This window comes from Ailuropoda melanoleuca, chromosome 5 (assembly GCF_002007445.2).
Source record: "Ailuropoda melanoleuca isolate Jingjing chromosome 5, ASM200744v2, whole genome shotgun sequence".
In the NCBI taxonomy this organism is placed as follows: Eukaryota; Metazoa; Chordata; class Mammalia; order Carnivora; family Ursidae; genus Ailuropoda; species Ailuropoda melanoleuca.
This window is the reverse complement of record NC_048222.1, coordinates 31,046,841-31,062,513: the sequence shown is the minus strand read 5'-3', so window position 1 is coordinate 31,062,513 and position 15,673 is coordinate 31,046,841. Positions and strand designations below refer to the sequence as shown.

Below are 15,673 nucleotides of genomic sequence, written 5' to 3'. Positions count from 1 at the left end.
TTTCTATCCCTACTGCCGTCAGCTATCCTCGAAGGGAAAGGGTGAGCAGAAGGGCACCCCCAAGTGCCAAGGTTGAGTCAGAGACCCCTCCGGCTCCGGCCTAGCGGACACACATCTCTGGCTCCTCTGCCCCACTTCTGCAAGAAACCACTTCTCTCCTGCAAAGTCCTCCTTCCCTCATCAGCAGGATGAGATGTTCGCACTCATCGCCCTGCAGATGCAGTGGGAGGGCCTACAGCCCACCCTCTGTCTCCCTTCAGCACCCCACCCAGAGCCTGGCACTCTTACCTCTCATCCCTCTTCTCTCCGAGTCAAAGCTCACAGCCTAGCCAGGTCGGGAGAGGCCATCTGGAAGGCAAATTCACACTCAAGGGTTAATGACAATTAATACATTAACAGAAGCGGCCAAGTTGACAGAGTTTGGCAAATGCCTTTCATTATATTTTTACACTTGTGAGGAAAATGAAATTTTGTATTTCTAGTCAGTACCCCCACATGCTCCAATATCAAGATATTTTAGGCTTTGGTCCATGAATCTTAATCACGATAATGATAAAGTTCATTAAGGACACTTCTCTCACCTGGAGGGCTCTGAATACATGGGCCTGTAGAGAGTAGAAAGTGCTGGATTCTGGGTTCTTTCCGATCCAGCACTGCTTTTTCCTGCTCTGTGATGCTGAGCACACGTGACCTGACTCTTTCTGTGAAATGAGTGGGTGGGCCTCGATGATCCCTACGACTGGGCTTCCTCTGTGTGAGGCCCTCCCCAGGGACCAGACCCCTCGGAAGGCGCTGTCTCCATCCCCAACCCCAGCCTCCAAATATAAGGGGCTTTCCTCAGGTCAGTCCTTTCCCCTTGTCCTTGGCCACTGTCCTAATTGCCCCGGTGGGCTCCGGTGCCCCCACGTTTCTGTCATGTGCTCCTACCTTTCTCTTGAACTCCAGGCCCAGTCCCATCTGCTTGCTGAGGGTGTTCCTCAGACGTCCTGTGGGCGACACAAACTCATCAAAACTAAGCTCCCCTTCCTCCCCTTCAAACCCACTGCTGATGCCTCCAGTCATGGAGCAGCCCCGTCTCTGCACTCCAGGTTTTTGACTCTGACATCTAATTAGCTGCCAAGTTCCAGTCCTGTCCCTTCCTTGTTCAAATCTGCCAGTGCTGCACTAATGCGTCCCCAACTTCAGGGTCCTCTCTTAAGTCAGCCTCAGAGAGGCTCAGAGAAGTCGAGGACCATGCTTGAGGTCACACAGCCAGTGAGTGACAGGGCTCCTAACCCCATCTCACCCTGTTGGTACCGCAGTGGCCGCCAGGCAGATGGAGCAGTGGTGAGTCACTGGAGCGAAGCACGGGGCAGAGCTCCAAGCCCCGCCTTTTGCCCGTCTTGCCTTCTCCTCTCGTCCTCACCTGTTAAACCCTGCCCCTCTGGTCATCTTCCCTTTCTGTACAAAATGGTTTTATAGGGTGAGTGTCCCATCTCGCCCTAAATATTGCCTTTGTAATTCAAAATATAAATTTATGAAGAGGGATTTCTTAAGCCCATCTTTTTAAGGCTTGAATTAACCGCTTCATTTTTCCGAAAGCTTTTGTTATTCAACCAAACATGGTGTCTCTCTGGAACTCCTCCACTCCGTGGGAGCCTCGCTCGGCCTCATTCAGAGTTGTCTGCGACGTGTCTCACGAATCCGGTTGTGAGCAACCATGGACCCGCATCCCATGGGCCAGGGGTGTGCATCTCTGCACCCTTGACACGTGATTCAAGAATTACCAGGGCACTGGACGTACCGTGTCAATGTTGCATTAAATTAAGCACTTTTACACTTTAGTGACTTCAGTAAGAATTTCAAAGTCCCTGTGGAGGAGGCGATCAGGAGAACCCTGTCCTCCAGTCACACTGCTGTGACATGTAACTCCCAGCCAAGCACAGGAGCCGGACAGGAGCAGAGACAGGACAGGGGAGGGGATGGCGGAAAGCTGTCCCAGGCCCCGCAACAGAGCCGTTTGTCCCTGGGAACTCTCCCCCTGGTCTTCAAGATGTCCCTTTCCAGAAACGCTGCAGCCATAGCCAGTGAGAGAGGGGAGCTGGAACAGAAAAGGTCAGTGCAGCCTTGAGATGCTGTGGAGCCCACCAGGAAACCCTTGGCCAGATCCTTCTCCTAGGATTCTGTCACCATTACTTGGCTGGCTGTCCTTGGACAAGTCTTTTAATCTTGCTGGTCTGTTGGGTCATCTGCAAAAAGAAGACCAGGTAGGCGCTTGGATCCCTTCCAGCTCTAAAATGAGCTAGGCCTGTGTTAGGCCTGTGTGTCCCAGCTATCTATAGAATGGGGATGGCAACAATGACAGACGGGATGTGAGCATCCTCTAGTCTCAGATTTGGCAAGCTTGGCAAACAGGTGCCAGAGACACGGGGCTACTTCTCCCGCTGCATGCGGAACGGATGCTCCCAAAGGAACATGGCCACCGGAAGGCTGAGCCATGGGCAGGCAGGCTGGACCTTCTACAGAACCGAGAGGCGAGGGCTGCCTGGGGGGGGGGGGGAAACAATGTCCGAGCCCAACTTCACACCCCTGCCAGGGGTCCAAGAGGTCAGACAGACGGAGCCCTTTCCAGTGGGAGCCTGCAATAGCTAGACAACCCCATTCTTAATGGTTCCTGCCTCTTGAGGAGGGGGTGGGCTACAGGAATTAGGAAGAGAGGGGCGGGCCCCCACTGATGACACCAAACACAGCACAGCAATTGCTGCCCATTAGAACATTTATTTCTCAGAGAGAAAATAAGTTTCAGACAGTCATATTATAGTAGGTAAAATTAACTTTTGTATTCTTTACAAGCATAGATTTTTCTCTGTTTATTACCTCTCTTATACCATCTGTTATAAACAATTCTAGAAAGCAAATAAAGTCACTTTCTACAATAAATAGAGGATCGTGTGCTTCACAGCAGACGCGACTGAGACACATAGGCCCCACGCCACAGCAGGATCTGAGCCGCTTCCCATTCTAAAAGAGCAGTTTTAAAAATGAGACTCAGAGAGAGACTGAGAGAGTCAAGGAGATTGGGGAAAAAAAGAGACTCAGAAAGAGATAGACACAGAGAGAGAAAGAGAGAAAGCCCCGAGATCTTACAACACAGGTTGAGACAAAGGTCACAGAGTCCACAGCTGACCGACTACCTGGGGAGAGGGGGACGCATTGGCTCCTTTAAATAAACCGCACTGTGTGCATTTAAAATACTCAGCCACACAAAGGAGGACTCCAGTAATGGAAACTATAGGCCTGAATAATTTAGAACAGTATTTTACAATTATATACACCATGTCCTTCCCTAGCCATATGCTGTATTGTATTTTTATTATTGTACAAAATCCAAAACCCCATCCTTTATGTTATAGAGAGTTTTGCTGGTTCCCTTTTAAACTCTGGCTCGTGTCCCAAATGTATAAGAAGTTACGGTGGTTGGTTGGTTGGTTGGTTGTATTTTTAAAAAGCCGAGTGTGTAAAAATGGCAGTGATCTCCCCAGTGACTTTGTTTTGTCCAAAACTCCCCTATGAAAAATTTAAAACAATTAAAAAGAACGTCAGGTTAAAAATCAACATGGCGATCAGTGGCCTGCGACCCGGCTCTGCGACTTTGGTGCGTAAGAGGTGAAAAGAATCATCCAGAGAACAGACATTGAAGCCTCTGAAAGTTGTGTTGGTTTGTCAGTCAGCATTCCCCATTTCACAGTTTTTTTTTTCCTTCCGTTTTTGAGAAGGTGAAGGTGGGGAGGGGGGTTGAAAGGAGGAGAGGGAAGGGGACAGAGGGTATGAAACGAAAATGTGGTGTCCCCTGGAGTTCGGGAGTGGGAGCAGCAGAGGCTGGGCAGGGCAGAGCGCAGGCAGGGAGCTGCTGGACTGCGGGCACCACCAGCCGGGGCGGCGGAGAGTGAGGCCCACAGACAGGACAGGAGGGGTGAGCAGCAGCAGACCCAGCTGAAGAGCGCACCTGCACCCCACAGCCCTTGACATCCAAGCGGACGGATGGACAACCAGCCTGGTCTGACAGAAGCCTGCCAAGCCTCAGCCCGCCATTCGGCACAAAGGGAGAGAGCAAGAGGGGCCCCGCCTCCACTCAAAGGGGCAAGCTTTCACAGCCTGGCCTTAGCTCTGTGTCTGTAGCAAATGGGGGGGAGGGGCAGGGGAGATGTGCTGGTGGAGGGGTCACCAGAGTGGTAGGCTGTCCTCTGTCCTGGGCCCTAAGGAGCCAGGCGGAGGCACCCACCTAGCATAGCAGCTGGCCTCAAAGGGAATGAGACATAAAAAGAAAAAAGACCAGTTTGGTGATGGTTTCTGTCCATTTGGCACAAAAGGAAAGGAAAGGAACATGGGAAAAAGAGAGACGGCACTGGTGCAGAAGATGGGACAGGGAAGAGGTATGAGAATGGGTGATGGAGGGGAGTGAGGGTGAGCTCTGTGAGCTTCCCTGTGGGACCCTCGTGTATCCACAGCACCTCTGGGGTCAATGTCAGAGCCTTGCTTGCCCTGAGGTGTAGTTAGTTGGGAGTGGGGAGGTGGGGTCCAGACACACCTCTGAGAAAGAGCCTAGGACCTCTTGCCTTCTGGGCTCAGGTCCATCTTCATGGCCAGGCCTAAGCCTCACAGCTAATTCTACTTCTAACTGGTTCTTCAGTGGACTAGCCCCCGAGCGAGCTCAGGTGGGAGTTTTTGGCACACAGCAGGCCCACTAGGGGAACCACACAGTTGGTCAAAACTGGGGCCTTGCCCATGGGGACGACACAGCCCAGTCCCTGGCCTGCCATGGAAGGGGAAGCTGCCGGCCATACGACTGGCTGGGGCAGGAAGAGGCCTCTGTGCCGCATGGAACAGAGGCAGGGCAGGCAGACGCAGGCCAGGCCCTGCCCCTACAGGTAGCTGGAGGTGACGAAGGAGTGGGGCCCCCGGACCCGGCTCAAGTGAATCATTGCACGGTCGTAAGCCACCTGCACCGACTTTCGGATGCTGGTCTTGCGGCCTTCTAGCATCTTGAGCTTGTCCACGGTGTCTTCTACACCCAGGGGCAGCACTTTGTCCCTTGGAAGCCACTGCCTAAAATACAAACACAGTAAGAGGCCCGGGCTGTGGTGGGTCGCATGAGGGGGCTCCCTTGGGCTCACTTGCCCAGGACAAGCAAAGCCAGGGGAGCGGATAGAGCAGGAGAAGACAGACTGCGACACCCCAGGCAGGAGACCACCAAGGGACCTATTTTGCAGCCAGGCCCTTCCCTGAGCCCCACAGCACTCACTGTGCTTAGAGGGCTGTCAGGCCCTGGGAGCCAAGAGAGGCCCATGTTAGGATTAGCCCTCACCCTGCCTTGGGGCATCAGGGAGCTATGGCTAGGAACTGGGGCTGATACCAGGAATCAATAATTCCTTGGTGATGCCCACACCTGGTATGTCTGTGTGTTTTTTCAAATCCCCAGATGAATCTAACATATGGCTGAAAGCTAGCCTTTGGAGCCAGATCTTGGTTTGTATCCCACTTCTGGCTATGGGTTCTTGGCTTTCCGAGCCTCAGCTTCCTCCGCTGCAAAATGGATTGGGAGGGGACTGATGAAGGTTTAATGAGGATTAAATGAGATTATGTATGTAAATCAATTTGCATGAGGACACGGAGTAAACACTAAATGACAGCTATTATTATTTGGACTAGCTAGTCCTACACCCCTCATTCTACAGAAGCAGAGGTGAAAGAAGTGCCCTGCTACTAAGAGAAGCCATGAAGGGCAAGCAAGCAAGCCCTTTGCCACGGACCCCGCACTGCCCAAAACCACCCCACCTCCACATCCCCGCACCCGAGGACTAAGACACACATGCCCACAGCCACAGGGAGGCTCTCAGCTGAGTCCTGTCCAGGAATCACCCTCCACCAAGGGAGCTACCTGGCCCAAGGAGACCCCCCCACCCCCGTCTGGGGGCAGCCAGCATTCAACGACTAGTTGACACGAGGGTACAAAGGCACAACCCCAATTCCTGACATCGCTAACAAGCCCCCCAGCTCCAGAGTGCCCCTGAGGATCAGTGGAGGCCTCTGCAGCAAGTTGATGCAGTTCAACATGTCCCTCCACCCAGGCCTGCGTCCCTCATCGCCACAACTCTCCCCAGCAAGCCTCCTGACAGCAATCTCCATCTCAGGGTGTTTCCCAGGGAATCTGATCTGAGACACTCCTCAGTTACTATTAACGTGTCAGGGGCAGGCCAGCTGCTGGTAATGCCTCACCTGACCTGGGTGTAGGCAGGGTCACGGAGTCCACAGCCCCTCTGTGGACCTCCCCAGCATGGCAGTGTGTGCACAGCCTCCCAGACGGGCCCCTCAGCCCACACCCTGGTGCAACCTCCTGGCCATAGCACCCACTCACCAGGTGCGCTTGTTGTCAAAGAAGAGGACAAGGAAGAGCTTCTCTCCAGCCTCGGCCTGTTTCTGCTCTCCCAGCTTCAGCACATCCAGTGGGGGGACAGGGATGGGGACACCATTGTGCAGGAGGCCCTCCCGGGGCATCTTGGGATCGATGATCTGGAGGCAGGAAAGGAGAAGGCACTCAGCTGCGGGTGGAGGGGGTGAGCAGAGCACACTGCACCAGACTCCCTGCTGAACTGCCCCCCAACCAAGCTATGCAGGGCCTGAGCCAGGCCCACAACCAAGTGATGAAGGGGGCTGACCTCTTCTATGACCCCCCCCGGACCCCAAAATGGAAGTCTTGGCTCTCCTTTCCCAGTTGGTTGGCCTAACCCTCCAAGCCCCACCCAATCAGTTCTTCTGATAAGGGAGCTTGCTCCATGAACCTTTGGGGCCCAGAGCTGAAACAGAAGAAATGTGAATCCAGTATGGGGGGGGTGTCAGATTGAGGGGTATCTGTGATGTCCAGGCCAGATTGGCAAATTCATTCTTCAAAATGTTCCTTAGGGGAAGGGAGTGGAGGCCATTTTTTCCCTTGTCAATTTCCCTTTAAAACCTTTGCAGTTCACTTCAAAGGCTCCGGGGCCTTCCTAGACACCATGGCTATGAAGGAGATTATGCACCAGCAGCAGGGCCCATCCCTTTCGTTCTACCTACCAGAGCCCCTGGTTACCCACTACTTTCCTGTCTGGCTATAACCTTCCTGCTGTGTGGACCAGGTACATTTGTGGGCACCTCCATGTGAGGTCAGAAAGAAGCTGTTAAGACTGAACTTGGAGGGTTGCTGGAGCAGGGAGAATGATGTGGCTGGAAAGAAGGGCCATCAGAGGAATTAATGCTCGAGGCTGCAAGCTCCACAGGGCAGGGGCTTCGCAAAATGCCCGGTGGCATTGACAACCGTGATCTCTAGCTCTAGGAAGCACCGACAAAGCTCCTGCTTATTCACATATCACCATCTTATTTCATCTTCTTGCTGATGCCAAGAAGTCTGCTGACAGCTATCAGCTGACAGAGGAGAGCACCAAGCACAGGAGGACATGGCTGTCTGTGGCCACAGTGGCTTTTCTGCTGCCTGCTGCCCTACACAGCCCGTTTCCAAAGTAGTGGGTTGATCACCTCTGTATGCTGAGGCCAGAGGGGCTTGGAAACATAATGAGGAAGCAGCTTTCTCCAGAGATGGAACAATCTTAATTTCTATCCCGAGTCCCAGGGGCCTGTTCTCATAATAAACTGCTCTGGTTGTTTACCTTTGGGTGTCTGCCAGCTTCCCTACTTCCCTCTCAAGATAAGCAGCTGAAAGCAGGTGTTCTGGTTCAGAGTTTGCTCTAAGGAAGAATCACCCCCACCCTGCCCCCAGCTGTGCAGTTTGGTCAAAACTCTTTATCTCCCAGCCTGTCTGTCCCCCCGGGACTGAAGCTAGCTAAGGGTCCTAATGAGAACCACCACACAAGCCCCCCCTGAGCTTCCTCAATTGAACGAGATAGCGGGTCCACTCCTCACTAAGCCATGCTGGTTCCTGCCTTGGAACGGGGGGCAATGGTGAAAAATGTCCCCCAAGGGCAGAAGCAAGGTGGGTAAGTTGCCCCTAGAGGAGAGGTCTCCTCCGTTTTTAAAGAAGATACAGGAAAATATGTTCCAAAATAACAAATAATGGACCATTCGCTCAAATCTTAGGCAGATGTAAAACAATAAGGCTTGTGATACACTTAACACATTATCTAATAAATGTGTATATACACTATTATAGCTGTACACTACATAAATACAAGAAACGATGCAAAATGCTTACAGTTGACATGCTAGAATGGTAGGGTTTCTGCTGCTTTTCTGTATTTTTCCAAAACTTCTATAATACAGATACATTATTTTACAGAAAAAAACCTTTTTTTTAAAAACAAAAGCCAAAATAGAAAAAATTTAAAAACTGTATATTCAGTGTGGACACAAGTACATATTTAAGTATGCACAGGAGAACAACTGGGAGAGCATAAGCCAAAATAAAAACATAGGCTGTGTTCAGGTGGTGGGTTTTCTCAGGTGGTGGCTGAATTTATTTAATCATGAAAGAAAATGTATGATTAAGAAGATAATTAAAATGGAAACAAGACTAATTTCAGACTTTTGTTATTGTTGTTTGCTTTTGCGCTGTGAGACTTAAAACACCAAACCTGTACAGCTTTAAGCACTTCCTCAACAACCACATTGGGGGTCTCAGTGACAACAGGACACAGAGCCGTGTGAAGGCAGACCCCAGGCCCAACGTCCTCGGAAGCTGGTCACAGCGTGGATCCCCCCCACCTGCCGCTGCTAAAGGGGGAGTGAGGTAGGCAAAAGGCACTCCAATATGGCCCCAGCAAGTTGTATGACCTCTTAGATCTGTAGCTTCCTCCAGTCCAAAAGGGTCAGCGTTCCCGCCCTCTTGACCTTAAGAGGCTGCTATTAGACCTGAAAGAGCCGTGAGAAGCCCAGAACTCTTGGATACATGCAAGCAGTTGCCAGGGTCATTCACACAACCCTGGCTACAGATCATCTGGAAAGCTTTCTAAAAAACATCCATAGCTAGGGATGCCTGGGTGGCTCAGTCAGTTAAGCATCTGACTCTTGATTTCAGCTCAGGTCATGATCTTGGGGTCGTGAGATCAAGCCCCGAGTCAGGCTCCACACTCATTGTGGAACCTGCCTAAGACTCTCTCTCTCTCTCTCCCTCTCCCTCTGCCCCAACCCCTCCCATGCTTGCTCACTCTCAAATTAAAATAAAAAAATAAAATTAAATAAAATAAATAAAATAAATAAAATAAAATAAAATAAAATAAAATAAAAATTTAAAAAAATATTCATTGCTTAGTCTGGCCTTGTTCTCACTGGGTTGTTCCAAGATGGGGCCTCAGTATCTGTATTGTTTAAAAAATTCCCCCGAGATTCTGGGATGCCCCAAAGGTTTAGAATCACTATCTTCCCGTGCCAGATGGACACAGAGATAGTGCTAGGAAATAACAATCAAGGTGGTAAAAATGGAATTTTTAGCTACTGCTACTATGGCAAAAATGAGGTATTTTAGCTACTACTGGTGGGAGTAGACACTGGAACTAACTTTCTGAAGAGCAGCTTGGCAATTTGTATCAGAATGTTGCAGACCTTGCCCCAAGAAGGCAACCCTAAGAATTCACTGTACAGAAATAATCATGATCACACAGAGTAAAACTATAGTGATGCTTACTGTCAGCTATTCGTCATAGTGAAAAACTCAAAACAATCTAAATGACCAACTAGGGAATGGTTAAATAAGGTGCATGCATACAACTGAGAACAGTGCAGTCATTAAAGTGATGTTGATAAAGAATGTTTAATGGCACAAGACATGCATGTTCATGATACACCATTAAGTGAAAGGCAAGTTAAACAGAGTATGGTCTCATATTTATGCATTAAAAAAAAAAAAGCTGAGTGGATATATACCAAGAGGTAATCTCTGAACAGATGAGACTATGGGTGATTTTGAACTTAGTGGCTCAGAACACAGGCTTTGACAACACACACATTGAGCCTTGGGCTCAAATTCCAACCCTGCCATTTAATAGCTAGATGACTACAGGCAATAGATAGATCCTCAATTTTCTTCCCCACAAAATGAGGAAAAGCCGTATCTTCCTCAGTATTTCAAGAATTTAGCATGACAAATTTTTAATAAATTCTCTACAATGAGAATATATTACTTTTATGCATAAACAAATAAATAAATGCTATTAAATCCTCACAAGCCCTAGTTTCTGTCTTCACACTTTTACCCTATTTTGAGTGCTCCAAGCTGGGGACCTTGATAGTTTGACCCACCCAGGCTGGGGTAAAACCTCCCTCTCTTCTGCAGCTAAAGGCACCCTGACTCCCACCACGCTCTGCTGGCTTGATCCAATCAGATAAGCCCCCAGGACAAGACAGGGGCCAGAACAGCCCAGGGGAGGGAGGAGGGTGGTGTCTGGGGCAGACTCACCAAGGCAGGGTAGGAGGGATAGCCTCGGCACTTGGCCCACACCAGCTCCAGGGGCTCCAGGTCTCCGCGGTCTTCAAAGGGCATCAGGAGGCTTCTGCCTGGGGGTGGGGGAGGGGAGGAGACAGCACCCAAAGGGGACTTGGAATGGTGCCCAGGAGGCCTGCCTGTGGCCTCCATTTGACTAGGGCAACCCAGGAATGAGTCAGCCACATTCCCTCCACCCTTCCTCTTCCCTGCCCTTTCTTTAGCTCTTAGACTAGACCAGGGGTTGGCAAACTTGTTTTGTAAAAGGCCAAATGGTAAATATTTTAGGTTTTGTAGTCTACATGGTCTCTGTTGCAACCACTCAACTCTACTGTTGCAACATAAAAACAGCCATAGATATTCTGCAAAGGAATGAGTATGGCTGTGTCCTCATAAAATTTTATTTTTAGACACTGAAATTTGAATTTCATGCAATTTTCATGTGTTACAAAATATCATTCTTCTTTTGATTTTCTTTTCAATCATTTAAAAATGTAAAAACCATTCTTAGCCTGCAGGCCCTACAAAAACAGGCAATATGTTAGTTTGCTGACCTCTGGACTAGAACCCTAAGATGGTATTCCTTGGAAAAATATGACTGCTTCATCACCAGGACCCCAGGAAGAAAATTAACAACCCAGCTTGACAAAGCCACAAACTGCTCTCTGGGCCTCCCTGCATGGTGGGCCTCATGATAGAGGCTTCATGGAAAAAGGTGCCTGGGACAGACATCCCAGTAAAACCACTTGCTAAATGAGTTCTTCCTGACAGGGCCACGCCTGGCCATCCAGGTCACCTGGATACAAGGCGCTCAGCAGAGCCAAGCAGGTCTGCAGGTCCTTCATGGGCATGATTTCTCAGAACCTGACCTGGGTGTCCCGCCTGGGGCAGGCACCGCATCTCTCCAGCCTACTCTGTTCTGCATGCGATGCGGCAGCACACATGGACAGACTTCACAGACGCTCCTGAACAGAGAGGAGCCTCCCTCCCCTCCCCACGGCTACAAACAGAACTCAAGGTGACCAAGCTCAACCAAGGAAAAAGGCCCAAACCCTGAAGAGTGGAAATCATGTTCCTATGGAAATATTCCCACCCTCATTTATAATTTTTAAAAAAATGTACTACTAATAATGAGGTATTACTTCTTTTTTTAAAGATTTTATTTATTTATTTATTGAGAGAGTGAGGGAGGGAAAGAGAGCGCATAAGCGGGAAAGGGGGGATATGCAGAGAGAAAAGGAGAAGCAGACACTCCCCACTAAATAGGGAGCTGGACACAGGGCTCGATCCCAGGACCCTGGGATTATGACCTGAGCGGAAGGCAGCCACTTAACTGACTAAATCACTCAGGTGCCCTGAGGTATTGTTTTTTATGCATTGGGGTCAATAGCAATAACAACAAAAAGATAAAATCCAATACTAAAGAGGAAGGCTGTGGAGAAACTGGTGCAATCACGCACTGTTGAAGAAATTGCAGACCAGTCTAATCCTTAAGAATACAATCTGGCGGGGGAATGTGGGTGGGTCAGTTGGTTAAGCATCTGACTCTTGATTTCTGCTCTGGTCATGATCTCAGGGCCGAGAGATTAAGCCCCAAGTCAGGGTCCTTGCCGAGCAGGGAGTCTGCTTGAAATTCTCTCCCTCTCCTTCTGCCCCTCCCCCTCCCCCTCCTTGCATGTCTGTGCTTTCTCTCTCCCTCTCACTCTCTCTAAAAATAAGTAAACCTTTAAAAAAATATATAATTTGGCGGTATGTCTCAGGAGCCATTAAAAAAAATGTATGAATCATCTGCTTCAGTACATTCCTTCCATGGGAATTTATTCAAAGAAAAAGAACTTTAAAAACGAATAAAAGGATTTTGAACAAAAATACATATTTACTACATTATGTATAATGTTAAAAGTTGGAAATAACCAAATGTCTAACAATGAGAGAGATAAGTAAATTATAATGCACTGATTGGAAGATACACTGTTCCAATAATATGAGATAGATAAAGATCGTGTCAACATGAAAAAAGTATGACAGAATGTTGAAAAATGCAGAAAACGAAATGTTCTGGATTAACATTTTGTTAAAAATGTGCCTGAAATAAACAGAAGGCCACACAGAGACATGAAGACAACTGTGTTAAGGTGATGACGGGACAGGAGAGGGTCAAAACTTTTAAATTTCCTTTGGCATCATTTTATAAGTCTGTGCTTTTAAAAATAAGAATAAAATGTCGCTACCAGAATCACAACGTAGGTGCCAATCTGCTGCCAGTTTGCGCTAGATGCTGTTCCAACTCCTCAGACACGAGCCCTGCTCTCTGGGCGCGGACAGTCAGACATCAGTGAAACACGCAGGCATGCATTCCTCAACACACATGTGAGAAAGAAACTGATGCTAAGGGAAAGTAAGGCGGTTGGGAAAAGGAAAGAAGAGAAGCCCTGACGCCTGTGTGTTAGGAAGAAGTTTCAAAGACAGGGCATCCAGAGTGCACCCCCACCCCACCCCCACAGGAGGGCTGCACAGAGGTGCACTTGGAGAAGAGCCCGCCCTGTACCCAATCCACTGAACACCAACCAGCCCTCTCCTTTGGCCCTGCCTTATCCTGTTCTTGAATCCCTTGGTCCAAAGAGACAAGACCCAGGTATTTCACTGTCTGAACCAGCCTGAGTAGAATGTCTCATGGGACAGGGCTGAAAGCACTGGATCCCATGCAATCACAGGGCAATGTGTGAGATTCAGTGATCCAGGCTATCCTCACTCCAGTGAGGGCAGATTGGCAATGGGTCTGGAAACTACAAATACACACTTCTCTCAAGTACAGCAACTCCACTTCTCGACAGAAGGGTATGCTCCCCAGCGATACAAAATGATCCATGTACAAGGTTGCTCACTGCAACACTGATTAGAACAAAGAAGTGAAAACAATCTAAATGTCCATCTGTGGAGGGCTGGCACTCCTAGATAATGGGACATCAGGCAGCCAATAAAAAGCACAGAAGGATCTCCAAGATATATTACTAATTGAAAAAAAGCATGGTTTAAAAGAACACGTGTATATTAGCTTTTCTACTCACTCTCTTAAACACGCGCACAAGCTTTGGCTTATACATGTATAAATTTCATCTAGAAACTGCTAACAGTGGTTGTTCTGAGGAGGGTACTCCTGGCTTTTCATTACGCACCCTTTTTGATTTTTGTTATCATGGGCATATATTACTATTCAAATTTAAGATGAACTTAAAAAAAAAAAAAAAAGAGTATGAATGACCTGGGAGGGGTGCCATCTCCAGCCCAGTGCCCGTGTAGGAGCTACGGGTCTGGCTGCAGCTCTGTGAGCTGGTACTTTGGAAGGCCTGAGCCCCCCCAGATCCACTTGTACACCACTCCTCACCTGCGCTGCTGTAGTCAGAATCTCCATTTACACCTTCCAGGAAGGGGACACGAGATAGGGCTGGCTTTCCGCGGCTGCGTTTGGGGGGCGTCAGACCACTGCACATGGAGCAAGAGGCAGAGGGGGCGAAATGAGCAATTTCAAGGACCAACACACCCGCTGCTGCTCTCCTATCTCTGACAGGAGTGGAGCTGCAAAAACCCTTCCATGAGAATGGTTTCTCACCTTCCCCTAACAATTTGCACTAACCCACGATACGCTTCTGACCACAAAGTTCCCATGAGGCTTTGAGGGACCACTTCATCCATGTGGAAGGACTCTGGAAAGAGATGCCGGCTTCCCTGCCCAGGGACTTTGGCATTCCTCGAGAGGAAAGGTCACTCCAGGCACCTGTCAATCCTTCCAGGGTCTAAGCAGCCCAGCCATCACGAGCCAGTCTCACATCCGTCCAGAATTCTTTTACACTGCTTCTTTAGAAACCAATTTATTTTTGAGGTACAAAAATGTGCCTCTTTCCCAAATTTTCTATAAAGGACATGTTTTACTTCTGTAATTAGAAAAGACATTTTTTAATTGAAAAAATAATCCACTTCTCACTTCCACTTTGTGTGTGAAGTTTTTCTTAGAGAGGGATTTTTTTTAAACAAACAAGCAGACCAATTTTTTTCCATATGGTTACTGCAAAGAAGTAAAATATATGTATATATTAGACAAAGACTAGAAGGTAATAAAGCAAAAATGAGAATGATAATATCGGAACCGGAGAATGGTATAACCAGAACCCACCCAATTATCTGTATTTTTAAATAGTTCTCATGATAGTTCCAAGCCCCTGGGCAAGAATGATGTGGCTAGGGGTTTCTCCCATACAAACTTTGGAAAATATCACTGCTTTTTTCAATGAAAAAGAAAGGCTTAAAAGATGGGGCAATAATCTGCAGAAGAGTAGAAATGCTTAAGACAACCCTGGTGGGATAAAAGGAGGCTGGCGTTAGGACTGGCTAGAGAGTAGGGTACCCCTGTTTTACTGAATCACAGCTGACTTTATTATAATCTTATTCAGAAAACCCTGCACAACCAGAACCCAATGAATCCTAATCCTTCAGTAACTGGCAGGCTGGTAGCTTTTTTCCTGCTAGTCAAAATTAGGACCTGTTGGGGAAAAAAAAAATTAACACCCGGTTTACATTTCGGATTCGGTTCCCACTCACCCCATAAAAATCTGTCACTGGGCTTAGAGACTCTGAGGTCTCTCAAAGTTCCTATAATGGATCTGGGGAGACATCTTCAAATACAACAAAAGAGGGCACAACAAAGTGGTTAAGAGAGAAACTCTGGAGCCAGACTACCTGGGTTCAGAACCTGGCTCTTGTACTCATGAGTTTTGTGACCTAGAGCAAGTTACCTACCCTCTCTGAGACCGGTGTCCCCATGTGCTGCTGTGAGGATTTAGTACACAGAGAGCACCCAGTACATACCCAGTACTCAACAAATGGCAGATGGTAGTTACATAACAAATATTATTACATGAAGGGCAGTAAGTTTTAATGTCTCACTTAAAACACTATCAACTACTAATGTTGTGCTATCAAATGATGAGCTCTGAGAAGGAGGAGCTCAATAAAACAAGACGCAACAGCTTAACTAGGTCCGTGTACTCCTGTTTCGTAGAAAGAGCACAAGTGACTCAACATGGCCTGCACTTCAGCCCTCTTTCCAAGTTACGCAGTTCTAAGCAGCCAACCCAAACTATAATTATTTTGTTTACTACTTTAACATTCATTTATCCCTTCGAGAAGATAAGCTCCATGAGAACACACCTTAGCAGTACTTAGAACAAAGCC

General features: G+C 48.2%; 1 protein-coding gene across 3 annotated transcripts in view; it reads right to left on the bottom strand.

Moving 5' to 3' along the window:
* Positions 1-2,737: 2,737 nt before the first annotated feature.
* The window catches only part of BRPF3 (bromodomain and PHD finger containing 3), a 32,318-nt gene continuing 19,382 nt past the window's right edge, over positions 2,738-15,673 (bottom strand). Inside the window, exons 9-12 of one of the 3 annotated variants that reach the window (XM_002914293.4) lie at positions 13,830-13,927; positions 10,421-10,518; positions 6,395-6,549; positions 2,738-5,085 (exon numbers count right to left, since the gene is read on the bottom strand). In XM_002914293.4, coding sequence (XP_002914339.2) covers positions 4,902-5,085; positions 6,395-6,549; positions 10,421-10,518; positions 13,830-13,927 — 535 coding nt within the window. In that variant the 3' untranslated portion in view covers positions 2,738-4,901. Of the gene's footprint in view, positions 5,086-6,394; positions 6,550-10,420; positions 10,519-13,829; positions 13,928-15,673 lie in introns of those variants that run through there. The other 2 variants (XM_011218517.3, XR_004625459.1) reach the window with 2 other exon arrangements.